This window comes from Triticum aestivum, chromosome 4B, assembly GCF_018294505.1.
Source record: "Triticum aestivum cultivar Chinese Spring chromosome 4B, IWGSC CS RefSeq v2.1, whole genome shotgun sequence".
NCBI classification, from domain to species: domain Eukaryota; kingdom Viridiplantae; phylum Streptophyta; class Magnoliopsida; order Poales; family Poaceae; genus Triticum; species Triticum aestivum.
This window is the reverse complement of record NC_057804.1, coordinates 419,301,200-419,327,984: the sequence shown is the minus strand read 5'-3', so window position 1 is coordinate 419,327,984 and position 26,785 is coordinate 419,301,200. Positions and strand designations below refer to the sequence as shown.

Genomic DNA, 26,785 nt, shown 5'->3' with positions numbered 1-26,785 from the left:
ACCACAGCAGAAGATAGAGAGAAAATGAAAGATGTTCCCTATGCTTCAGCCATAGGCTCTATCATGTATGCAATGCTGTGTACCAGACCTGATGTATGCTTAGCAATAAGTTTGGCAGGGAGGTACCAAAGTAATCCATGAGTGGATCACTGGATAGCGGTCAAGAACATCCTGAAATACCTGAAAAGGACTAAGGATATGTTTCTCGTTTATGGAGGTGACAAAGAGCTAGTCGTAAATGGTTACGTCGATGCAAGCTTTGACACTGATCCGGACGATTCTAAATCGCAAACCGGATACGTGTTTATATTGAACGGTGGAGCTGTCAGTTGGTGCAGTTCTAAACAAAGCGTCGTGGCGGGATCTACATGCGAAGCGGAGTACATAGTTGCTTCGGAAGCAGCAAATGAAGGAGTCTGGATGAAAGAGTTCATTTCCGATCTAGGTGTCATACCTAGTGCATCGGGACCAATGAAGATCTTCTGTGACAATACTGGTGCAATTGCCTTGGCAAAGGAATCCAGATTTCACAAGAGGACCAAGCACATCAAGAGACGCTTCAATTCCATCCGGGACCAAGTCCAGGTGGGAGACATAGAGATTTTCAAGATACATACGGATCTGAATGTTGCAGACCCGTTGACTAAGCCTCTTCCATGAGCAAAACATGATCAGCACCAAGACTCCATGGGTGTTAGAATCATTACTGTGTAATCCAGATTATTGACTCTAGTGCAAGTGGGAGACTGAAGGAAATATGCCCTAGAGGCAATAATAAAGTTATTATTTATTTCCTCATATCATGATAAATGTTTATTATTCATGCTAGAATTGTATTAACCGGAAACATGATACATGTGTGAATACATAGACAAACTTAATGTCACTAGTATGCCTCTACTTGACTAGCTCATTAATCAAAGATGGTTATGTTTCCTAACCATAGACATGTGTTGTCATTTGATTAACGGGATCACATCATTAGGAGAATGATGTGATTGACTTGACCCATTCCGTTAGCTTAGCACTTGATCGTTTAGTATGTTGCTATTGCTTTCTTCATGACTTATACAAGTTCCTACAACTATGAGATTATGCAACTCCCGTTTACCGGAGGAACACTTTGTGTGCTACCAAACGTCACAACATAACTGGGTGATTATAAAGGAGCTCTACAGGTGTCTCCAAAGGTACATGTTGAGTTGGCGTATTTCGGGATTAGGTTTTGTCACTCCGATTGTCGGAGAGGTATCTCTGGGCCCTCTCGGTAATGCACATCACTATAAGCCTTGCAAGCAATGTAGCTAATGAGTTAGTTACAAAATGATGCATTATGTAACGAGTAAAGAGACTTGCCAGTAACGAGATTGAACTAGGTATTAGGATACTGACGATCGAATCTCGGGCAAGTAACATACCGATGACAAAGGGAACAATGTATGTTGTTGTGCGGTTTGACCGATAAAGATCTTCGTAGAATATGTAGGAGCCAATATGAGCATCCAGGTTCCGCTATTGGTTATTGACCGGAAATGGTTCTCGGTCATGTCTACATAGTTCTCGAACACGTAGGGTCCTCACGCTTAAGGTTTTGATGACAGTTATATTATGAGTTTATGAGTTTTGATATACCGAAGTTTGTTCGGAGTCCCGGATGTGATTACGGACATGACGAGGAGTCTCGAAATGGTCGATACATGAAGATTGATATATTGGAAGCCTATATTTGGATGTCGGAAGTGTTCCGGGTGAAATCGGGATTTTACCGGAGTACCAGGAGGTTACCGGAACCCCCCGGGGGCTTAATGGGCCTACATGGGCCTTAGTGGAGAAGAGGAGAGGAGGCAAGGGCTGGGCCGCGCGCCCCTCCCCCTAGTCCGAATAGGACAAGGAGAGGGGGGCGGCGCCCCCCCTCTCCTTCCTCTCTCTCCCTCCTCTTCCCCCCTTCTCCTAGTCCAACAAGGAAGGAGGGAGTCCTACTCCCGGTGGGAGTAGGACTCCCCTTGGCGCGCCCCCTCCTAGGCCGGCCGCCCCTCCCCCTTTCTCCATTATATACGGGGGCAGGGGGGGACCTCTAGACACAACAATTGATCTCTTGATCTCTTAGCCGTGTGCGGTGCCCCCCTCCACCATAGTCCTCCTCGATAATATTGTAGTGGTGCTTAGGCGAAGTCCTGCGATGGTAGAACATCAAGATCGTCACCACGCCGTCGTGCTGACGGAACTCTTCCCCGACATTCTGCTGGATCGGAGTACGGGGAACGTCATCGAGCTGAACGTGTGCTAGAACTCGGAGGTGCCATAGTTTCGGTGCTTGATCGGTCGGGCCGTGAAGACGTACGACTACATCAACCGCGTTGTTCTAACGCTTCTGCTTTTGATCTACGAGGGTACGTGGACAACACTCTCCCCTCTCGTTGCTATGCATCACCATGATCTTGCGTGTGCGTAGGAAATTTTTGAAATTACTACGTTCCCCAACACCTGGTTCATGAGATTCATCAGATCAAGGTCTTCGATCAACTACAAGGTTGATGTTCTCAATCATCACAGCTACTTGCCCCCAATCGAGGTCCTCAAATGGCATGTTTCCCAGCTGATGAGAAGGGCAAGGTTGCTGTTATTGATGAAGGCACTCATCCATTGGATGGATAGTTTCGCAAAGTTGCATCCCACTCCACCAATGATGACTCTGCCACTCATGACACTGCCGCAAATGCTTCAAAGCAAAATCCTCAAACCACTGCTCCAAGGGTGATGAGTGATCGTGAGCTTCTCCTAAGTCTTCATCAGCAGGTCGATCGCAACGACAAATAGGTCAAGCGATAGTTTGGTTCAATTCTTGAGAATATGACAATCACACAAAACACTGTGAAGAAGAACCATTACTATCTGCATGAATTTTTTGATCGCGCCTGGGCTGTATTGTCTCACCTCTATGCTGATGAAGATCTCAAGCAAATGGGTTTCAAGCGGGACTTTGACTGGTCTCAGCCACCTTCGAAGTAATTCAAGAAGGTCAAAGTTCCTCACTTAGTGGCCAGCTCATATTCTTCATCGCACGAGACTGATGAACATGAAGATTTGAATGACACTGCGGCAGACCCTACATCAACGGATGACCCCAACAATGCTGGCCCTCCTCCATCAACATCTTGATGATATTCTTCAGGGGCGTTAGTCCTCATTTTTCGTCCCTTTTGGTCATTCGATGACAAAGGGGGAGAAATTTGAGTTAGTCGTCAAGTGGGTCTATATATGGGCATTTTTTGTTAAGTTACAACTCTCGTTCTTCTGAAGTGTTTGTTGGATCGAGTTGTAAACTTAAGTCCTATGGTGGTCTGATACTTTTGCTCTGTTTTCCTGCATGCTATTTCCTCATATATGTTAATGCACGCATGCTGAATTACATCAGACACCATATTTCATCATGCATTTCAATTCTTCATATCTAAGTTAAATGTGTATATGAATTACAAGATATAGGGGGAGATCTCCATGATTCTACTCTACAATGTGCATTGCTATTCAAAGCAAATTCTTCACATATGCACATCTTCAGAAGGAGTTCTTCTATATCTTGCAATCAAATTCCTCAATATCAGTATTTACACTTCATATGTTTATCACCTTTGAAAACTTAACCTATATTGTCATCAATCACCAAAAAGGGGGAGATTGTAAGTGCTTCTAGTGCCCCTTAGTGATTTTGGTGTATTGAAGACTTATAGGTTAAGGGACTAATGCATTTGTGAGTGTACACAGGTCTATAAGTCTATGAGGAGTTTGATATTTATAGAGAAAGTCGACCCCTAAAAATGAATGTCTTCAACTGAAGACTTTGGCTTTCTAAAGACTTTGAAAGTGAAGAATTTGGTGTGATCGTGAAGACTTAATATTCATGCGAGGAATATGAAGCATGAAGACTTTTGTTTTCTTAGTTTCGTTTTTCTCTTTCTTGAGTCATAGGAAACACCGTACTGTTAAAGGGGGTCGAGGTAAAACTAAGGAAAAGTTTCCAAGTGATGCTCATCTCAAAATCCTACACCTACCCAATCCTTTCGAGTGAAGCCATTGGAAATCTCATACAGTTCAGTCAATTTCTTCAGTGACAGAGACGAAGATCTTCTAGTCTCTGAGAAATTTGTTCTAACTGAGGAGTTAGGAATTCACCAGTGCGGATTGCCTGCAAGTGAGGAACATGATAGCCCTGAGGAATTTGATACTCAAATATCCGACCGTTGTTGTGCTACGCACCAGCTATCCCAAAATATCTACCCACCTAACGGTCATATCATTGAAGGGCATTTATGTCTTATCATGTTGGGCTGCTCCCTAGGCTATAAATAGCCACCCCCTACAACCACTAGCTGGTTGGCTGCACCGAGAGAAACTGACACTTGTCATTGAGAGCATCCCATCCTCTAAGGACTTTAAGCAGAAATCATCAAGTGAGGAAAAACCCAAACCCAAACACCTACAAACCCAAAGTGATTGAGCATCATTAAAGAGATTGTTCTTGTGTGGAAACGATGCTTGTTACCTTTGAGGATTGTGCATCCTCCAGACGGTTAGGCGTCATGGTCTAGAGCATCCAAGAAGAAATTGTGGATCGCTAAGTGACCGAGTCTGTGAAGGTTTGGAAGTCACCTGAAGACTTACCACGAGTGATTGGGCAAGGTATGTGTGACCTTAGCTCAAGGAGAATACGGTGAGGACTGTGTGTCCTTGGGTTTAAATATCAAGCCGCTCCAACCAGACGTACGACTGTCACAAAAGTTGGAACTAGTCTACCAAATCACTGTCTTTACCGAGCTATTGGTTCTATTTCCTAAACCCTTCCATTTCCTCATTCATATACTATTGTACTTGATCGTTACTGTTTGAAGACATTGACTGAAGACTTTCTCAATCTCCTCAATCCTATTTCTTCAGTTAGTTTGCCTTCTGCCTGCCTATCATGTGTTTACGCTACTTGTACTCTGTGCTTGTTTTCATTTCATCATGATGACTGTGCTACTGCTCTGTTATGCTTGCATCTGAGTACTTATTCCACTGCTAGTCATTCGTGACTTAGGAATTTCCTCACCATGAAATTCCTCAGTGACGAATTTGTAAAAATCGCCTATTCACCCTCCCCTCCCTCTAGTCAATATAACACACTTTCACCCTTTAAGGCGGCTAGCCAGCTCAGTCATGCTCACTGGCGGTATGTCCAGCGGCCATAATGTCTTAACCATGTCTTTCATGGCCGTCCGGGCTCTCTCGTGTGTTTTGGTCAGTTCCTTCAAAAGGTTCCCACTAAAGGAACTGGCCTCCTCTTTCAGTCGTCCTGTCAGGAGACCTACCAAACTGGGGCAACATGTTTTTCTAAATATTGTGATCATCCACATACATGTAATATTGAGTTTGCGACTTATAGAATATGTCACCTTTTAGCTTCTGGTTCTCCTCCAAGGCTTGCGCGAACTGAGATTTTAAGTTCTTGATTTCTTTGGCTTTCCTTTGATTTTCTGCCTTTAGCTCATTCTTCTCCTCATGACTTCGTGTCAGCACTCGTTTGCCAGACTCCAGGTCCTTCCGCAATTGATTAATGGATTCGGTGGCTACAGGGATAGCATGGTATCAACATGGAGGAAACATCATACAGTTTTTAAGTACTCTACAGCTTTTCCACTTACCAAGAATTTCACTGGTAGCTTTCTTGGCCGCTTCCAGTCCGACTTTAGTATCGGCCAACTGTGTTCAGCTCAGCTCGAGGTCTTCGGATAACTTGTTATTTTGTTCCCTCGCGGCCTGCAAAATCAAGATAATACAGATCCTTAACTCAGTCGTCCCACCCAAATTAAGGCTTGGGGGCTACTAGGTTAGGGATTATGATCTGCTCTTAAGCTATTTAAATCTCGCACCTGCATTTTGGCAAAAAAAGACTGATGATCCCTTCAAGCCCTGTTCGGGCCGCTCCAAGGTACGCGTCCACCAAATTAAATGCATTGAATTCCTGGTTGGTGAAGGCAGCATGACATAAGGATTCCCTCCGGTGGTGGTGATTCATCATACTCTCAACTTCAGAATTGGTAACCAAGACATCATCTAGATCCTCTGGAGGTGCCCTTGGCGATGCATGCTCCGCATGGCCCCAGCCTGCATCGAAGACTCGGGATTGGAACTGTGCCTCGGTACACCCGGGGTATCTTCAGATTGACATGGCGGTGTTTTTCTTCTGCAAAACCAAGCAAATGTCAAAAATGGCAAGAATGACTCTCTCGATGGCTCCAAACGTAGTATCTTTGAGCTGAGGGTGCGGTCGCCCCCATCCCGATAGTTGCTTTTCGCTTGGATGCCCCATTATGAGCCAAGGCTGGCATGCCCCGCACCCCTTCTTTCGATCTGTGTACAGTGCAATGGCCCTTGGGAGTGGAAGTCAGCACACTTGGGACGATGCGAGGCGAGCGCCCGGTGGGGGGAGGTCCTATGGTTACTTATTGTGGAGGAAGGAAGGACCCCGGGGTGATCGGCCGTCAGGTTGACCTTGGTGCTGTCAAGACTTTCTTGGTAAAAGACCCCGTCTTCAAAATCAATCGATGTCTTCGGATCATCGTGATACCCCGGATCATCCTCGCGGGAATGATTCTCCGGTTGAGGAGAGGGGCAGCCGATAGATTCGATCTGACACTTCCAACTCTGTTTAAGGCGGAAAAGCACCTGGTCAATGTTCTGACATAATCTTTGTGTCATACTACGAAGGGATAAAGCTTACCCATTCTGTCTAATTGCAGCCGGAATAACCCTCTTGGGTTCCCGATCGCGTGAAATCTTCTTCCTCTCCATTGAAGAAGTCGGCTAGTATTTTGGCTAGGGCCGCCTAATTGTCCGACCCTTGTCGCTTGTAACTGGTGGCGTCGCTAGTGCCATTGTAACACCACAAAGGGTGCATCCTCTGCTGAAGGGGCTGCACACACCGAGTTATGGCGATGGCCATTACATCAGCCATAGTTAGTTGACCATGGGCCAGCAGCCGAACCTTGGTGGCCAGGAGGCGCACCTCCTCGCTATCTCCTTGGGAAGGGCTCTTACGCCTCCAGTTGCACTGCTTCTTCAATGGGGCGGCTAAATATTCTGGTAGCCCCCTCCAGACTGGTTCATATAGTGGGACGTCCTTGATATAGAACCATTCCGAAGTCCACTCTTTGGAATCCTTCTTCGGGGGTCCCAACAGGATACCCTGTCCCAGCTATGAGCCACACCTCAGCTCCACCTACTTCAAATATGGACCCTCTCCGGGTATGAGGTACGAGGCAGAAATATTTCCTCCACACATCAAAATGGGCCTTGCAACTCAAGAATATCTCGCAAAATGCCACGAAGCAAGAAATATGCAATATGGATCCTGGGGTGAGGTTGTGGAGCTGGATCTCGTTTAACTCCAATAAACCCCGTAGGAAAGGGTGAATGGGAAAGCCTAGGCCTCGTAGAAGGAAAGGCACGAAACATACCCTCTCTTCCTTGCTTGGAGTAGGGGAGCTCTTGGCGAGTGCTTGGTCATTGACAGAGATTAATCCGACATAAACGGGAACAAGATCCGCCGCGAGAAGATTGCCTTGCGTCTGCAGATTGCTCGGCTGGAGGCGTGAGACTGAGCAGCTCGTCCAATCATCAAAAAGAGGACCATGAGGGCGTGAAGATGAGCCTGGGATATCTCGGCCATGGTGCCTACAATTTCTCAAGTGTCGATTTTTGTGGAGAGGATGGGTCGGCCATCCCCTGCACCTTTAGATCTATAAATAAGCCTTTGGTCCTAAAGCTGAAAGGACATGCCTGCAGAAAAGGTGGCATTGGGTCCTTCGCCTTCTAAAAAGGTGCACGACAGTCAAAGTTGGCCCTTCCCCGAGGTGAGCATTAAATTCCGATGGCCCCACCATGATCTGATGAGGTCCTCCGACTCTGGATTGTTGAAACCGGCAAGGCACAGGTGCGGAGTTAACACGGATCACGATGGGCGGCGAACCTCTAGCGTTGGTCCGGATTCTGGATAGTATTCGGCAAGAGAGCACTACTCCAAACAATACAAGGAAGGGTGAAGAACTCACCTCGCAAGCCGAAGATTCGAAAAATGCCAGATGGCAATCCCTGCTGATGGAGGCCAGTTCGGGGGCTACTGAGGATTCCTGGATTAAGGGGTCCTCGGGGTGCTGGCCCATGGCTTATGGGTTGGACTGATGGGATGCTATGGAGCCAAGCTAGAGCGTGGACCCATGGCTTATTTTAAGCAGACGACAAAAGACCTCTTTGCCGTCAGCCATCCGACGGTAAAGAGCTGGCTGATGGCAAATCTCCTGTTTCCAATAGTGATAGAAGATCTTCGGAGCTGTGGTGTGCCCTCCAAGTCAAGATTAGGCATGATCTTTCCTTCATTATAACCGACCGTATGTAACCCTAACCATGTGAGTGTCTATATAAACTGAAGGGTTTTAGTCTTTAGGGCTAGAGCAACATCCAACACCCCATCAACCTAGGGTTTAGCTCGCCTGATCTCGAGGTAGATCGACTCTATAATCATACCATACACATCAAATACAATCAAGCAGGACATAGGGTTTTACCTCTTAGAGAGGGCCCAAACCTGGGTAAACACCGTGTTCTTCGTCCCTTGTTCCCCATTGATCTTAGACCCGCAGCTCGGGACCCCCTATCCGAGAGCCACCGATTTTGACAGTGACAACGAGCATGCACTCTGCCTACTGGCTTGAGGAGGAAGATGACATGGGCTAGAGTGGTGGGCTGGGCCGGAACAATAATAGGACAATGGTGCCAGGTAAGTTGTTTTCCTATTTTCTTTTTGTTTTTCTATTTTCTGCAGTATATTTTGACTTAGTTGTTAAACCAAATCATTTTATAAAAATATGAAACTTTGTGTGGGCACTAAAGGAATTATTCCAGAGGCCCTCACCAAGTTTCAACATTATTGGAGCTATAAAAATATTTATAGGATTTTAAAGCTCCAATCCAAATACTTATTGGATTAATTCAAAGCCCAACTATGACCTAAAAAACGTGCACCATTTTTGGGTTAGGTTTTCACCTTGTGCCAGAAATTATGAATATTTTTTAAGGGCATTTGGGTTCATTGAAAATATTTTGTGTTGAACTAGTTGATTTGAGTTGGTGCTAGGGTTTGATCAATCCCCATTTCAAATTTCAATGAAATTTAAACATGGTGCATGGATGATTATGCAATGAAAGGCAATGACTAAGCTAGGGCTGTGACATACCTACTATACCATGCTCTATCAAAATTAATTATGTCAGAATTGCTTTGTGTGATTTAGGAGTTGGTGCTACTTGACTTGAATAAGTTGACACCTATTAAAATCTCTTTGAAAATGGATGATAAATCAACTGCAATACCCATCGGTATTTGTGAGGATGTTCCCTTTGTTGTTGCTAATGTCACTATCTTAACTGACTTTCTTATTCTTGAGTTATGCCCTAGGACGAAAATATGTCGGCTATCCTTGGTAGACCCTTTTTGAATACTGCAGGGGCTGTTATTGATTGCAACAAAAGCAAGGTCACTTTCCATGTAAACAATAATGAGCATATGGTATATTTTCCGAAGAAACAAAACAAAGTGAATAGTATCAATTCTATTGAAAAGGTTATGACAATTACTATTGGAGGTTTTGAATTCCCTCTTCCGAATACAGATAAGAAATATGAAACTCTTATTATTGGGACAATGCATATCCCGGTCGAGGTAACCTAGTGCTATACAAAACTTCTTCGGTTTCACGTTACTCGAAATAGTTAGTTAATAAGACTTGATCAACCTTATTAATGGATTCTTTTTAAGGGGCATATGGTCAATGAATTTTGTAAGCACAACCTACTGTAATTCTAGTTTACTCTTTGTTATTTATAGTCTAGTAAAGTAAAATGCCATCATTATCCTATTTTGTACATTTTCCATGCAATAAAAATGACCAGAAATAGAAGTGCTGGAAATATCGTAAAATTTTGACACGATTTTTTATTGAAATAAGAATTTTTGGCACTAGACAGACCCCAGGGGTGCACCTGTTGTCCAGAAGACCACATGGCACACCTACCCCTCTAGGCACGCCATGTTGTCTTGTGGGGCCCATAGGACCCCACTCACTTAGTCCACCTACCCACTTCTTCTCCTTCCTCCAGAAAAAATCATGGTGGGTCTTGTTCTCGTGTTGTTGCTCCAAAAACTGAGATTTTTTTATTTCTTTGCTCGAATCTCCGTTTCCGAAACAGTTTTGGGGGATTGCTCCTTGATATTTTTACGAAATAAAGATGTTCAGGAGGAGATCCTCAGGGAGTTCTTCGAGCCAAGGATCGGCATTTTAGACATATCATGAGCCACAGGTGCCGGCATCAAGCAAGAATTTGATCAATATATTTAGAATGTCAAGCTTACTGCATTCCTCGTAGCTAAGTGCACACAACATTACCACCTTACCAATTCGTTCACACAGAAATTTAAGTATCATTCTTCCAATTCCAGATTTTTTTATCTCTATGAGAACTCTTATAGTATGTCTCTAGAAGAATTTTGTGATGCATGCAAGATTCCGTATTGGGGTTCGCTCGCTGAACAACAGAAATCTGATTATGAGGCATTCCTTAGTGTTTTTTGCAATGGTGAGGATAGGGGTGTGACACAAGCTAGAATTTAGAAGTATTCAGTTTCCCGCTATTCGTTACTTTGCAAATTTTAGTGGGAGGTGTATTGTTGGCAAACATGATTGTAGTGCACTCTGTGCTCCTGATTTGAGCATCATTCATGCTGTTGTACATGGCAGTAGACATTCCAACTTTTGGGCCATTATTGCACATTGGTTAAGCCGAAACGTGGAGGATGGTGATTTATATGGAGGAATTTATGCCTCTCGCATAGCTAAGAAACTTGGGGTCTCCATTAGACTCGATGATCCTATACTGCCTGATAAATACTTGGATTATGAGGCTATGCAATGCCACCAGTTTATTAAGTATAAGACTCATAAATATGGTTACAACCTGACATTTAATGGATTCCATGATGTCTCTGTTATTTTTCCTGTGCCTATTCTCTTTGACTTTTAGAACAAAGAAAGGAATTTTTTCTATGAGGATGAGGCCCGTGAGGACAACTGTTGGGGAACGTAGTAATTTCAAAAAAAATCTACACACACGCAAGATGATGGTGATGCATAGCAACAAGAGGGGAGAGTGTCGTCCATGTACGCTCGTAGACCGTAAGCGGAAGCGTTATGACAACGCGGTTGATGTAGTTGTACGTCTTCACAATCCGACTGATCCAAGGACCGAACACACGACACCTCCGAGTTCAGCACACGTTCAGCTTGGTGACATCCCACGAACTCACGATCTAGCAGAGCTTTGAGGGAGAGTTTTGTCAGCACGACGGCGTGATGATGGTGATTATGATGCTACCGACGCAGGGCTTTGCCTAAGCACCTCTACGATATGATCGAGGTGGATTATGGTGGAGGGGGGCTCCGCACCCGGCTAAAAGATCAATGATCAACTTGTGTGTCTATGGGGTGCCCCCTTGGCCACGTATATAAAGGAGTGGAGGAAAGGGGAGGGCCGGCCCTCTATGGCGCGCCCTGGAGGAGTCCTACTCCCACCGGGAGTAGGATTCCCCCCCCCCTTCCCTAGTTGGACTAGGAGAGAAGGAAGGGGGAGAGAGGGAGGAAGGAAAGGCCCCCCTCCTAGTCCAATTAGGACCAGAGGGAGAGGGGGCGTGCGGCCTACGCTGGTCTCCTCTCTCTCTGTCCACTATGGCCCAATAAGGCCCATACACTTGCCGGGAGGTTCCGGTAACCTCCCAGTACTCCGGTAAAATCCCGATTTCACCCAGAACTATTCCGATGTCCAAATATAGGCTTCCAATATATCGATCTTTATGTCTCGACCATGTCGAGACTCCTCGTCATGTCCGTGATCATATCCGGAACTCCGAACTACCTTCGGTACATCAAAACACATAAACTCATAATATCGATCATCACCGATCGTTAAGCGTGCGGACCCTACAGGTTCAAGAACTATGTAGACATGACCGAGACACGTCTCTGGTCAATAACCAATAGTGGAACCTGGATGCTCATATTGGATCCTACATATTCTACCAAGATCTTTATCGGTGAAACCGCATAACAACATACATTGTTCCCTTTGTCATCGGTATGTTACTTGCCCGAGATTCGATCGTAGGTATCTCAATACCTAGTTCAATCTTGTTACCGGCAAGTCTCTTTACTCGTTCCGTAATACATCATCCCGCAACTAACTCATTAGTTGCATTGCTTGCAAGGCTTATAGTGATGTGCATTACCGAGAGGGCCCAGAGATACCTCTCCGACAATTGGAGTGACAAATCCTAATCTTGATTTATGCCAACTCAACAAGTACCATCGGAGACACCTATAGAGCACCTTTATAATCACCCAGTTACGTTGTGACGTTTGGTAGCACACAAAGTGTTCCTCCAGTATTCGGGAGTTGAATAATCTCATAGTCATAGGAACATGTATAAGTCATGAAGAAAGCAATAGCAATATACTAAACGATCAAATGCTATGCTAACGGAATGGGTCAAGTCAATCACATCATTCTCTAATGATGTGATCCCGTTAATCAAATGACAACTCATGTCTATGGCTAGGAAACTTAACCATCTTTGATTCAACGAGCTAGTCAAGTAGAGGCATACTAGTGACACTTTGTTTGTCTATGTATTCACACATGTACTAAGTTTCCGGTTAATACAATTCTAGCATGAATAATAAACATTTATCATGATATAAGGAAATATAAATAACAACTTTATTATTGACTCTAGGGCATATTTCCTTCAGTCTCCCACTTGCACTAGAGTCAATAATCTAGATCACATCGCCATGTGATTTAACATCAATAGTTCACATCACCATGTGATTAACACCCATAGTTCACATCGTCATGTGACCAACACCTAAAGGGTTTACTAGAGTCAATAATCTAGTTTACATTGCTATGTGATTAACACCCAAAGAGTACTAAGTTGTGATCATGTTTTGCTTGTGAGAGAAATTTAGTCAACGGGTCTGCCACATTCAAATCCGTATGTATTTTGCAAATTTCTATGTCTACAATGCTCTGCACGGAGCTACTCTAGCTAATTGCTCCCACTTTCAATATGTGTTCAGATTGTGACTTAGAGTCATCCAGATCGATGTCAAAGCTTGGATCGATGTAACTCTTTACAACGAACTCTTTATCACCTCCATAACCGAGAAATATTTCCTAAGTCTTCTAAGGATAATTTTGACCTCTGTCCAGTGATCTACTCCTAGATCAAAATTGTACTCACTTGCCAAAATCAGGGCAGGGTATACAATAGGTCTGGTACACAGCATGGCATACTTTATAGAACCTATGGCTGAGGCATATGGAATGACTTCAATTCTCTCTCTATCTTCTACTATGGTCGGGCTTGGAGTCTTACTCAACTTCACACCTTGGAACACAGGCAAGAACTCTTTTTTTGACTGTTCCATTTTGAACTACTTCAAAAACTTGTCAAGGTATGTACTCATTGAAAAAACTTATCAAGCATCTTGATCTATCTCTATGGATCTTGATGCTCAATATGTAAGCAGCTTCACCGAGGTCTTTCTTTGAAAAACTCCTTTCAAGCACTCCTTTATGTTTTCCAGAAAATTCTACATTATTTCCGATCAACAATATGTCATTCACATATACTTATCAGAAAGGTTGTAGTGCTCCCACTCACTTTCTTGTAAATACAGGCTTCACCGCAAGTCTGTATAAAACTATATGTTTTGATCACACTATCAAAGCGTACATTCCAACTCCGAGATGCTTGCACCAGTCCATAAATGGATCACTGGTTCTTACACACTTTGTTAGCATCTTTTCGATTGAAAAAACCTTCTGGTTGCATCATATATATACAACTCTTCTTTAAGAAATCCATTAAGGAATGCAGTTTTGACATCCATTTGCCAAATTTCATAAAATGCAGCAATTGCTAACATGATTCGGACAGACTTTAAGCATAGATACGAGTGAGAAACTCTCATCATAGTCAACACCTTGAACTTGTCGAAAACCTTTTGCAACAATTCTAGCTTTGTAGATAGTAACATTAGTGTCTGTTTTCCTCTTGAAGATCCATTTAATCTCAATGGCTCGCCGATCATCGGGCAAGTCAATCAAAGTCCACACTTTGTTCTTATACATGGATCCCATCTCAGATTTCATGGCCTCAAGCCATTTCGCGGAATCTGGGCTCATCATCGCTTCCTCATAGTTCGTAGGTTCGTCATGGTCAAGTAACATGACCTCCAGAACAGGATTACCGTACCACTTTGGTATGGACCTTACTTCGGCTGACCTACGAGGTTCGATAGTAACTTGATCTGAAGTTTCATGATCATCATCATTAACTTCCTCACTAATTGGTGTAGGCATCACTAGAACTGATTCATGTGATGAACTTCTTTCCAATTCGGGAGCAGGTACAATTACCTCATCAAGTTCTACTTTCCTCCCACTCACTTCTTTCAAGAGAAACTCCTTCTCTAGAAAGGATCCATTCTTAGCAACAAATGTCTTGCCTTCGGATCTGTGATAGAAGGTGTACCCAATATTTTCTTTTTGGGTATCCTATGAAGACGTACTTCTCCGATTTGGGTTCGAGCTTATCAGGTTGAAACTTTTTCACATAAGCATCGCAACCCCAAACTTTAAGAAACGGTAGCTTAGGTTTCTTGCCAAACCACAGTTCATACGGCGTCGTCTCAATGGATTTAGATGGTGCCCTATTTAACGTGAATGTAGCTGTCTCTAATGCATAACCCCAAAACGATAGTGGTAAATCGGTAAGGGACATCATAGATTGCACCATGTCTAATAAAGTACGATTATGACGTTCGGACACACCATTACGTTGTGGTGTTTTAGGTGGTGTGAGTTGCAAAACTATTCCACATTGTTTCAAATGAAGACCAAACTCGTAACTCAAATATTCGTCTCCACGATCAGATCGTAGAAACTTTATTTTCTTGGTACGATGATTTTCCACTTCACTCTGAAATTCTTTGAACTTTTGAAATGTTTCAGACTTATGTTTCATCAAGTAGATATACCCATATCTGCTCAAATCATCTATGAAGGTCAGAAAATAATGGTACCCGCCGCGAGCCTCAACACTCATTGGACGATATACATCAGTATGTATTATTTCCAATAAGTTAGTTGCTCGCTCCATTGTTCCGGAGAATGGAGTTTTAGTCATCTTGCGAATGAGGCATGGTTCACAAGCATCAAGTGATTCATAATCAAGTGATTCCAAAAGCCCATCAGCATGGATTTTCTTCATGTGCTTTACACCAATATGACCTAAACAGCAGTGCCACAAATAAGTTGCACTATCATTATTAACTTTGCATCTTTTGGCTTCAATATTATGAATATGTGTATCACTACGATCGAGATTCAATAAACCATTCACCTTAGGTGTATGACCATTGAAGGTTTTATTCATGTAAACAGAACAACAATTATTATCTGACTTTAAATGAATAATGGTATTTCAATAAACATGATCAAATCATATTCATGCTTAATGCAAACACCAAACAACATTTATTTAGGTTCAACACTAATCCCGAAAGTATAGGGAGTGTGCGATGATGATCATATCAATCTTGGAACCACTTCCAACACACATCGTCAGTTCACCCTTAACTAGTCTCTGTTCATTCTGCAACTCCCATTTCGAGTTATTAATCTTAGCAACCGAACTAGTATCAAATATCAAGGGGTTGCTATAAACACTAGTAAAGTACACATCAATAACATGTATATCCAATATACGTTTGTTCACTTTGCCATCCTTCTTATCCGCCAAGTATCTAGGGCAGCTCCACTTCTAGTGACCATTTCCATTTACAGTAGAAGCACTCAGTTTCAGGCTTGGGTCCAGCTTTGGGTTTCTTCATGGGAGTGGTAACTTGCTTGCCATTCTTCTTGAAGCTCCCTTTCTTTCCCTTTGCTCTTTTCTTGAAACTAGTGGTCTTGACAACCATAACACTTGATGCCTTTCTTGATTTCTACCTTTGTCAATTTCAGCATCACGAAGAGCTTGGGAATCATTTCCGTTATCCCTTGCATATTATAGTTCATCACGAAGTTCTAGTAACTTGGTGATGGTGACTAGAGAACTCTGTCAATCACTATATTATCTGGAAGATTAACTCCCACTTGATTCAAGTGATTGTAGTACTCAGACATTCTGAGCACATGCTTACTAGCTGAGCAATTCTCCTCCATCTTGTAGGCAAAGTGCTTGTCAAAGGTCTCATACCTTTCGACATGGGCATGAGTCTGAAATACTAATTTCAACTCTTGGAACATCTCATATGCTCTGTGGTGTTCAAAACATCTTTGAAGCCCCGATTCTAAGCCGTAAAGCATGGTGCACTAAACTATCAAGTAGTCATCATATCGAGCTTGCCAAAATGTTCATAACGTCTGCATCTGCTCCTGCAATTGGTCTGTCACCTAGCGGTGCATCAAGGACATAATTCTTTTGTGCAGCAATGATGATAATCCTCAGATCACGGATCCAATCCGCATCATTGCTACTAACATCTTTCAACTTAGTTTTCTCTAGGAACAAATCAAAAACAAAACAGGGGAGCTAAAAGCGAGCTATTGATCTACAACATAGATATGCTAATACTATCAGGACTAAGTTCATGATAAATTAAAGTTCAATTAATCATATTACTTAAGAACTCCCACTTAGATAGACATCCCTCTAATCATCTAAGTGATCACGTGATCCAAATAAACTAAACCATGTCCGATCATCACGTGAGATGGAGTAGTTTTCAGCGGTGAACATCATTATGTTGATCATATCTACTATATGATTCACGCTCGACCTTTCGGTCTCTAGTGTTCCGAGGCCATATCTGCATATGCTAGGCTCGTCAAGTTTAATCCGAGTATTCCACGTTTGCAAAACTGGCTTGCACCCGTTGTATGTGAACATAGAGCTTATCACACCCGATCATCACGTGGTGTCTCGGCACGATGAACTTTCGCAACGGTGCATACTCAGGGAGAACACTTATACCTTGAAATTTAGTGAGAGATCATCTTATAATGCTACCATCGATCTAAGCAAAATAAGATGCATAAAGGATAAACATCACATGCAATAAATATAAGTGATATGATATGGCCATCATCATCTTGTGCCTTTGATCTCCATCTCCAAAGCACCGTCATGATCACCATCGTCACCAGTGCAACACCTTGATCTCCATCGTAGCATCGTTGTCGTCTCGCCAACTATTGCTTCTACAACTATTGCTACCGCTTAGTGATAAAGTAAAGCAATTACATAGCGATTGCATTTCATACAATAAAGCGACAACCATATGGCTCCTGCCAGTTGCCGATAACTCTGTTACAAAACATGATCATCTCATACAATAAAATTTAGCATCATGTCTTGACCATATCACATCACAACATGCCCTGCAAAAACAAGTTAGACGTCCTCTACTTTGTTGTTGCAAGTTTTACGTGGCTGCTACGGGTTGAGCAAGAACCGTTCTTACCTACGCATCAAAACCACAACAATATGTTGTCAAGTATGTGTTGTTTTAACCTTCACAAGGACCGGGCGTAGCCACACTCGATTCAACTAAAGTTGGAGAAACTGACACCCGCCAGCCACCTGTGTGCGAAGCACGTCGGTAGAACCAGTCTCGCGTAAGCATACGCGTAATGTCGGTCCGGGCCGCTTCATCCAACAATACCGCCGAATCAAAGTATGACATGCTCGTAAGCAGTATGACTAGTATCGCCCACAACTCACTTGTGTTCTACTCGTGCATATAACATCTACGCATAAACCTGGCTCGGATGCCACTGTTGGGGAATGTAGTAATTTCAAAAAATTTCCTACGCACACGTAAGATCATGGTGATGCATAGCAACGAGAGGGAAGAGTGTCGTCCACGTACCCTCGTAGACCGTAAGAGGAAGCGTTATGACAACGCGGTTGATGTAGTCGTATGTCTTCACGATCCGACCGATCCAAGTACCGAACACATGGCACCTCCGAGTTCAGCACACGTTCAGCTTGGTGACGTCCCACGAACTCACGATCCAGCAGAGCTTCGAGGGAGAGTTCCGTCAGCATGACAACGTGATGACGGTGATGATGATGCTACCTACGCAGGGCTTCGCCTAAGCACTGATACGATATGACCGAGGTGGATTATGGTGGAGGGGGGGCTCCGCACACGGCTAAAGGATCAATGATCAACTTGTGTGTCTATGGGGTGCCCCCTTGGCCACGTATATAAAGGAGTGGAGGAGGGGGAGGGCTGGCGCTCTATGGCGAGCCCTGGAGGAGTCCTACTCCCGCCGGGAGTAGGATCCCCCCTTCCCTAGTTGGACCAGGAGAGAAGGAAGGGGAGAGAGAGAGGAAGGAAAGGGGGGCGCCCCCCCTCCTAGTCCAATTCGTACCAGAGGGAGAGGGGGCGCGGCCTGCCCTGGTCTCCTCTCTCTCTCTCTCTCTCCACTATGGCCCAATAAGGCCCATACACTTGCTGGGGGGTTCCGGTAACCTCCCGGTACTCCGGTAAAATCCCGATTTCACCCGGAACTATTCCGATGTCCAAATATAGGCTTCCAATATATCGATCTTTATGTCTCGACCATTTCGAGACTCCTCGTCATGTCCGTGATCATATCCAGAACTCCGAACTACCTTCGGTACATCAAAACACATAAACTCATAATACCGATCATCACCGAACGTTAAGCGTGTGGACCCTACGGGTTCGAGAACTATGTAGACATGACCGAGACACGTCTCCGGTCAATAACCAATAGCGGAACCTGGATGCTCATATTGTCTCCTACATATTCTACAAAGATCTTTATCGGTCAAACCGCATAACAACATACGTTGTTCCCTTTGTCATCGGTATGTTACTTGCCCGAGATTCAATCGTCGGTATCGCAATACCTAGTTCAATCTCGCTACCGGCAAGTCTCTTTACTCATTCTGTAATACATCATCCCGCAACTAACTCATTAGTTGCATTGCTTGCAAGGCTTATAGTGATGTGCATTACCGAGAGTGCCCAGAGATACCTCTCCGACAATTGGAGTGACAAATCTTAATCTTGATCCATGCCAACTCAACAAGTACCATCGGAGACACCTGTAGAGCACCTTTATAATCACCCACTTACGTTGTGACGTTTGGTAGCACACAAAGTGTTCCTTCGGTATTCGGGAGTTGCATAATCTCATAGTCATAGGAACATGTATAAGTCATGAAGAAAGCAATAGCAATATACTAAACGATCAAATGCTAAGCTAACGGAACGGGTCAAGTCAATCACATCATTCTCTAATGATGTGATCCCTTTAATCAAATGACAACTCATGTCTATGGCTAGGAAACTTAACCATCTTTGATTCAACGAGCTAGTCAAGTAGAGGCATGCTAGTGACACTTTGTTTGTCTATGTATTCACACATGTACTAAGTTTCCGGTTAATACAATTCTAGCATGAATAATAAAGATTTATCATGATATAAGGAAATATAAATAACAACTTTATTATTGACTCTAGGGCATATTTCCTTCGACAACGCGGTAGTAGAGGATGCTCTCCTCGTTGAGGAGGCGGCATAGAACGCCGCCCCAAGTTAACATTATGATTACTATCTTGATCAGGAGTGGTGATTACCAAGTAAGGCCAAAAGCCTAAGCTTCGGGGGTACATATTCTCCCCGACATTACATTTATGTTTACACATTCATTATAGTTGTCGGTGTTCGCATTTTTATTGTATATCCATGTTTCACTTTATTTTGCTTTTCTTTTATGTGTTTGAAAAACTTTGAAAATCCAAAAAAAATATTTCTCGCTTCTTTTCGTTTTTTCTTTCTTGTTTAGTTAGTTAATAACAGTAAAAGAAAACCCAAAAAGATTTCTTGTTTCTTCTCTCGTTGTTTTTTGGAAGATCTTCATTGTAAATAGTTTTTATCGCTCTTTGGTTTTCTTCTTTAATTTGCTTTCCTCAAAAAAACTAAAAGCTCCAAAAATATTTCAGTGTGTTTCTTTGAATTTATTTTCGTTTCTTTGAGTTGTCGTACAGAGAAGACTTCATAAGAATTGTTGAGTGGCTCTTATATGCTTTGTTGTTGATCTAATGAAGAGCCAATATTTCCTTGTCTTCTCCTTTGAATAAAGTGTTTGCAGATTTCAGCTTAGTCCATGACACCCTTGAACTATTATTACTTTCTTCATATCATTCAGTCGTGCAAGTGAAAGGCGATAATGACAATAATTTCATGAAGTGACCGTGGCAAAGAAAGGCTGGTATGGACTCTTTTTTTTGCAAATATGTTCAACTCAGTAGCCCCGATTCAACATATTATGAGTAAACATGTTTGTGATGACAATTAGAGATTATGGTTGCTCATGCCATGCTTAAGTAGCTAGGCGTGGATAATGATTTATCTTGAGTGTAAACATGCATTAAAATGATTGTGATGTAGTATGTCAGGATGATATCCTCCTATGAAGAACTCAAGTGGCTTGAATTGGAACATGTTTACACATGTAGTTGATTCAAAACCAATGCAACCTTTATGATATTTATGTTTAGAGTGTTTATATTCGCATGCCCATGTCCAATGTTAAATATTCGCAATGCATGATTATGACCTTTGTCACTCTCTAGTTGGTCGTTTCTCAATCTATTTGTTAGCCTTCGTCTGTACTAAGCGGGAATACTACTTGTGCATCCAAATTCATGAAACCCAAAGTTATGCCGAAAGAGTCCATCATATCTTCCTATATATTGTATTACCCTGCCGTTTCAAAGTAAATTTGCATGTGCCATCTCTGATCATTCAAATAAACATATGTTTTGTGTGCCCGTGCCGCTCATGGAGCGACGGGGCAGTCAATATCTTTCATGCTAAGTAGGTTATTCTCATGACAAGAATTTATTCACTCGTCCTTGCACGGAGAGGCTGGTAATTGGGATGCTCAATCCCGTCAAACAAAACAAATAAAAAAATTCCCCCCGAAAAAGATGATTGTTTGGAGGGCACCCATGGATTCGGCTAGCCATGGCTTCTGTTTGTTTGGTTGTGTGTGGGGGGGGGTTAAAATTTTCATTTCTGCATGGGAACCGCCAATAACATGTTTAGCATGGAAGATGTTGAAATCCTTTGTCGTGACGTTGACAGGAAAAGCACACCACCCAAAAATGTATTCATCTCTGTTTTATGCTCTGAGTTGTGGCACTGCTGTCAATCTCTGCTTCCCTCTGCGAAGGGTCTTTCTATTTACTTTCTTGTTATTTACTTTCATTATTGAGTCATCACCTTCTCATTCAAGCACCAACTTAGAGAGTGCGATTCTCATTCTTAGTTTAAACATGCATTGAGTCTAGTTAATGTTGGATGTGAGCATGACTGAATCTCCTCTATTCTGAATTACAATGTTTATTTAATGCTTGAACTTCGAAGGTGCTCTGCATTTATGTTTTGCAGTCTCAGAAAGGGCTAGCAAGATACCATGCTATCATATTATATCATTATTATTTTGACAAATTGTTGGCATTTGAGATATGTTATTATTGCTCGCTAGTTGATTATGCAATTGATATGAGTAAATGTGAGTTCTAAGCATTATCATTCACATGGTTACTTCATGACCTTTGCTAAAAACTTGCTTACTAGTAAGCTTATATATGCATACAAAAACAAAAAAGTTTCAAAAAGTTTTTCTTTATCACTTTCAGTTTATCGACTAAATTGCTTGATGGAAGTGTAACTAATTCCCAAACGGTCTTGGTAATTAATAACAACATATATGTCATTGATCTAATGAACATTGATGATAGATTTCAAAAAAGATCAATGATTGGCATGACAAGAACCAATGGATGTGGACCCCTCAAAATATCAAGGACAAGAATTGGCTACTCCAAAGCTCTAATGCTCACAAAGTATGCCTACAACCCCTAAAAAGTCAGATCACAAATCTAGCATGAATAGTGTCACAAAAAGACCAGCAAAATTGACACTATTCACATTTGGGTACTTTTTTGTTTCTCAATGTGGATTTCAAATTTGAATCTGATTTTTTAGGGGTCATAGACACATTCCTTGTGAAAACACATTTTTTCCGAATTTTTTGAAACATTTAATATTAAAATCGATTTTGTTGAAATGGTAGCACGGGAGCATGTGGTACTTGGTATCACGAGATTTTCTCCCAGGGTGCATGCATCACGAGTTGAACATATAAAAAATGAAGGAGTCGCTACACACAACGGTGGCTCAAGCGCACCGCACCACGCGAGGGGATAAAAACACCGCACCGCGCTGCGCTTGGGAAAGAAAAATGGCGAGGGCGCACCGCACCACGCGAGGAAAAAACTACCGCACCATGCGAGGGACGCGCTCGATGTGCAGGCCATCGTGAGCCCTGCGCCCGTTAGCTTGCTCCTCCATCCCCGTTCCCTCATCTCAACCGGCCTCCACTCCATCTCCATCCCCTCCCCTCTCTCGCTGCCGCCCCGCTCCCGCTCCCGCTCTCCCTCCCCGCCGCCCGCTTCGCCTACTCCTGAGGAGGCGGGCCCCGCAGAGGAGGACAGCCGCCGCCTCTTCCCTACCTCCCCATCTCGCCCGAAACATCGCTCCTGGAGCCCTTCCCAGTCCACGGTGGAGCCCCCATCCCAGCTCCGCATCCGAGATCCGCGACAAGGGAGGGGTGGATCGATGATGTTGCAGCAAAGAGGAACGAGGTTGGGCAGTGGTGAGGCATCGGCACCAGAGACGCAGATCTGCGGCGGAGCGGGATAGGTGACGAGGATGACCTGTGACTCCTCATGGCAAAGGTAATTTCTGACATCCCCTTCCTGGCTCCCTTCCTCTGCTTCCCTGCTGTCGTAATCCCACCATCCGGCTTGTGGCGAAGTCTCAGTTGAGGAGAGGGTGCCGCTGCCGTAACCCCACCTGCTTGATTTGATCTTCGCCAATGCACATTGTATAGATTGATTTGCATCATGACTCGGATTGCAGAAGTGCATTTTGTAAAGCAAAAAACTTTTGATGCAAAGGATCAGGGAACGGAGCTGAATTATCCCTTTCAGATATCAGCATTGTACTTGCGGAATTGCATGGCATGCAAAGCCTGAAAGCAACAACTCCCCCTGGACTGGACCGACGAAATGAACTTGCAGCTACAAGGTGGACATCAGAATATTGGAGATTAGGCACGCACCGGGCTGTGGACATCAGAATATTGGAGATTAGGCACGCACCGGGCTGCTGTTAGCACACACACATCGGTCGCTGATCACTGTCATTTTGAGCAGTTTTCCGGTAAGCCTGAGCTTTAATCTCGGGTCAACTGTGAGCCTCATTGTCAGAGGTAGGATACAAAGGACACACTGTGCATATGTTGCAACCTTGACTTCTCTCGTCTATGAATAATTTAGCTGCAGACACATTTAGGACCTCTCATTTCTGAAATGGACAAGAAAAAAGGGCAAAAACAAATTTGTCAAGTTGCTGCACACAATTCCTTTGCTGTGATCTGTGGATGACCCTTCAAGCAGGGATTAGGTATAGATGTAGAGTAATTTACACGGAAGGATTACACATGTAACACACGGCAACCTAATTCATTTGACCGAGTCAGAGTTGAGGTCCCTGATGATGAAAACTGCTAACTGTTCTACTGAGAATCTTATCACTCCAGACTGGTTCAGTAATGGTTGTAATGTAGTTGTATAGTTATTTTGGTTGTTTGGCCTCTTCTTCGTTGGTTTCCATTTTCTGCCATGGTTTCTGTTTTTTCCCCTGTCTTTTGCTAATCATTTTTTTCTTCTAACCAAGATTTTGCACCCTTAGGTGTCTATATTCTATATCAAAATAAACATATATACGAAAGAGGGAGGTGGCCCTTCCTCTAACCAACTCAGATGACCTAAATCTCACGCTTAATTTATTTATGATTTGATAGGCACCTACAAAGAGCAACTTTGCTTATGATCCAGGGCAACGGCTATCTGTCTTAAGCACTCAATGAGCACTTTCTACCAGATTAATTGAATGTTAATTATATAGATGAAGCTTAAAGCATCCACCTACTGTTTCTGACCTGCACATTGGTTTCAAGCTACAAACTAAATTGGACTCAGACTAATGAGTACAGAGTTACAATATTTTAAGGTTACAATGGCAACGTAAAATAATGGAAGCTTTTCACCATTACCTCCACTCCTGTTTCTATTCATTTTGGTCGCTCTAGGAATTTCTAGCTCATTTGTACGTACCTCTGGTTAGTGTTATTGTCGAAAATTGAATTAGTAAAATAGCTTGTGGTAAAAATAAGAAAGATATATTGGCCACCTGTGTGTTAATTATTGTTTCAAACCTGAAAATGGAAGTCTATAAATAAATCCCTAAATGTTTTCCCCTCAAGACAGAGTTGTTATTTTTGAGGAGCAAGGTACATGATATATATGTAGGGCCTCTTTGGTCAACGTCTCAATGGATATGAAGTAAACTCACGTTGACTCCGCGGCCCCATGTCTATCGAGCCCCACCTGCCATCCTCTCCAGAATCAGGAACAAAAGTGAAAAAAGCGGACAGCTGACCTGATCGGGTGGTAAAAACCGACGTGCGCCAGTGATGCCTCCAGGTGAGCGGGTAGTCTAGGATGGTTTATATGTTCGATGTCCTGCTTGGCCATGGCAATTGGTAACATTGTCACCTCGTCTAGATAGCATCCTTATTATGTGCTTTAGTAGAGTGAGGTTTCTCTGTGATGCTACTGAGCTCGCGATTAACATGACACCTTGCCTAGGTCCTAAGGGTTGGTTAGAAACCTAAAGATACATTATGCTCGAATGACATTAGCACCGAGTGATTAATCAACCCGATATTACTTGCATGATAGTTACTATTTGGAGGTATGTTATTTTGCTGAAAATGGTACCTATGCTCTAACCTTTTGTGAAGTCAACCAAATCAACTTAATCCAAATTAGGACACTTTTTTATAATCTGGAATTGTGCTTATGATATTTTTTACTTTAAAACTACACTACTGAATATAAGATCTCACAAATATGTTCTGGAAATGAACACCATTAAAAAGCCAATCATGATTTGTCTCCTTATTTACAGACTGATCTCAGTTTCTACTATGCATTGCTTTTTTGTTAGCTTGCAATATTATTTAATATATTTATCTCAGAAATACAAGTAAAATACACACTTTTGAAAGCTCACAATGTAACAGCTTGATGGATTTATGCCTTTTAGAGGGAGGCATGGCGCCTCAGCTCCGCCACCGATGACAGCCTCGACGGCAGCAGCACGCGCAGTGTCGGCAGGGTCAAGGTGCGGCAGTATGGGAAGACGTGCAAGGAGCTCACCGGTATGTTCATGACACGAGAGTTGGCCACGCACTCTGGCTCTGTATGGTGCATTAACTTCAGCTTGGCTGGACGGTACCTTGCGAGCGCCGGCGAGGACCGTGTGATCCATGTCTGGGAGGTCTCCGAGGGTGAGAGAAAGGGGGAGCTGCTCGGGGAAGGTGCGGTTTCAAAGGAGAGTGGTGGCGGAGGCAGTCTGTTTGTGGCAGTTGCTGGAAATGGATCGCGGTGGTGGCAATGTTGCCGCTCAGCAGTGTAGACAAGGGATATGTGGAGAAGAGGAGGAGGCCACGGGTGCAGAGCAGCCGCAAGTCTGTCGGTTCTGATCATCTGGTTGTGCCCGAGTGCGTGTTTGGGTTCAGAGTGTAGGAGATATGCCCTAGAGGCAATAATAAATGATATTATTTATCTCTGAGTTCATAATTATGTTTATGTTTCATGCTATAACTGCAATGATTCTCGAGTCTGCAATATCCACGAGGCTCGAAGGAGGACTCATATGCACGTGTGGAATAATAAACAGTAAGAAGTATTCCTAGTTTGGCCTCTAAGACTAGCTCAAGTGTTGCATGATGGTTCGTTTTCCTGATCATGGGCATGTCTATGCCAGCAACTTTGAGGGCACAATGTTAAGAGAACATTTGTGTTGAATCGACCCGGTTTGATGTTATGCTATGAGATTCATTCGTCACAAGTTAATGGTAAATAACACAGAGATGGTTAACGTTTGCATGATTCCTTAGACCATGAGAGTATCGAGTTTCTTCATGCTTTCTTCATGAACTTTGGGGTTTGTTAAACGTCATCCGTAAATGGGTGGCTATTACGGTGGCTTACGGGTTCATGGAAAAGTGTGTCAAGTAACTTGATAGCTCAAGATTGGGATTTGCTCCTCCGACAATGGAGAGATATTCTCGGGCCCTCTCGGTGTTACGGTATCCATCATCGTCTGGCCAGACACAGTGTGATTTGATCACAGGGATACCGGAACACGGAAACGAGAAAAGAGAACAAAACCAGTAACAAGGTAACTCGCATAATGGACAAATTGTTGATCCATGGGGATGCAAGTAAATCTCACCTCGGGTCTTTGTAACATATGGTGAAGCAACAGGAATAGCACACGACAACTGGAGGTTCACTCGAATATTCATTCGTGTGGGTATAGGGGTCAATATGGGTGTCCACGGCTTCGATGTTGATCATTGATCGGAAGGGGTTCCGGGTCATGT

The 26,785-nt window shown here is 43.3% G+C and overlaps 1 protein-coding gene across 2 annotated transcripts; it reads left to right on the top strand.

Annotated features, from left to right (window-relative positions):
• Positions 1-22,477: 22,477 nt before the first annotated feature.
• LOC123092468 (TAF5-like RNA polymerase II p300/CBP-associated factor-associated factor 65 kDa subunit 5L) lies at positions 22,478-26,040 on the top strand. 2 transcript variants are annotated; one of them, XR_006444615.1, is made up of 2 exons: positions 22,478-24,815; positions 25,441-26,040. XR_006444615.1 is itself a non-coding variant. In XM_044514250.1 (2 exons), the coding sequence occupies exons 1-2, from the start codon at positions 22,995-22,997 to the stop codon at positions 25,810-25,812; spliced, it is 381 nt and encodes a 126-aa protein (XP_044370185.1). In that variant the 5' UTR covers positions 22,493-22,994; the 3' UTR covers positions 25,813-26,040. The 2 variants fall into 2 exon arrangements, 1 of the variants encoding a protein (XP_044370185.1); XM_044514250.1 differs by having other exon boundaries at positions 22,493-23,003.
• Positions 26,041-26,785: the final 745 nt, after the last annotated feature.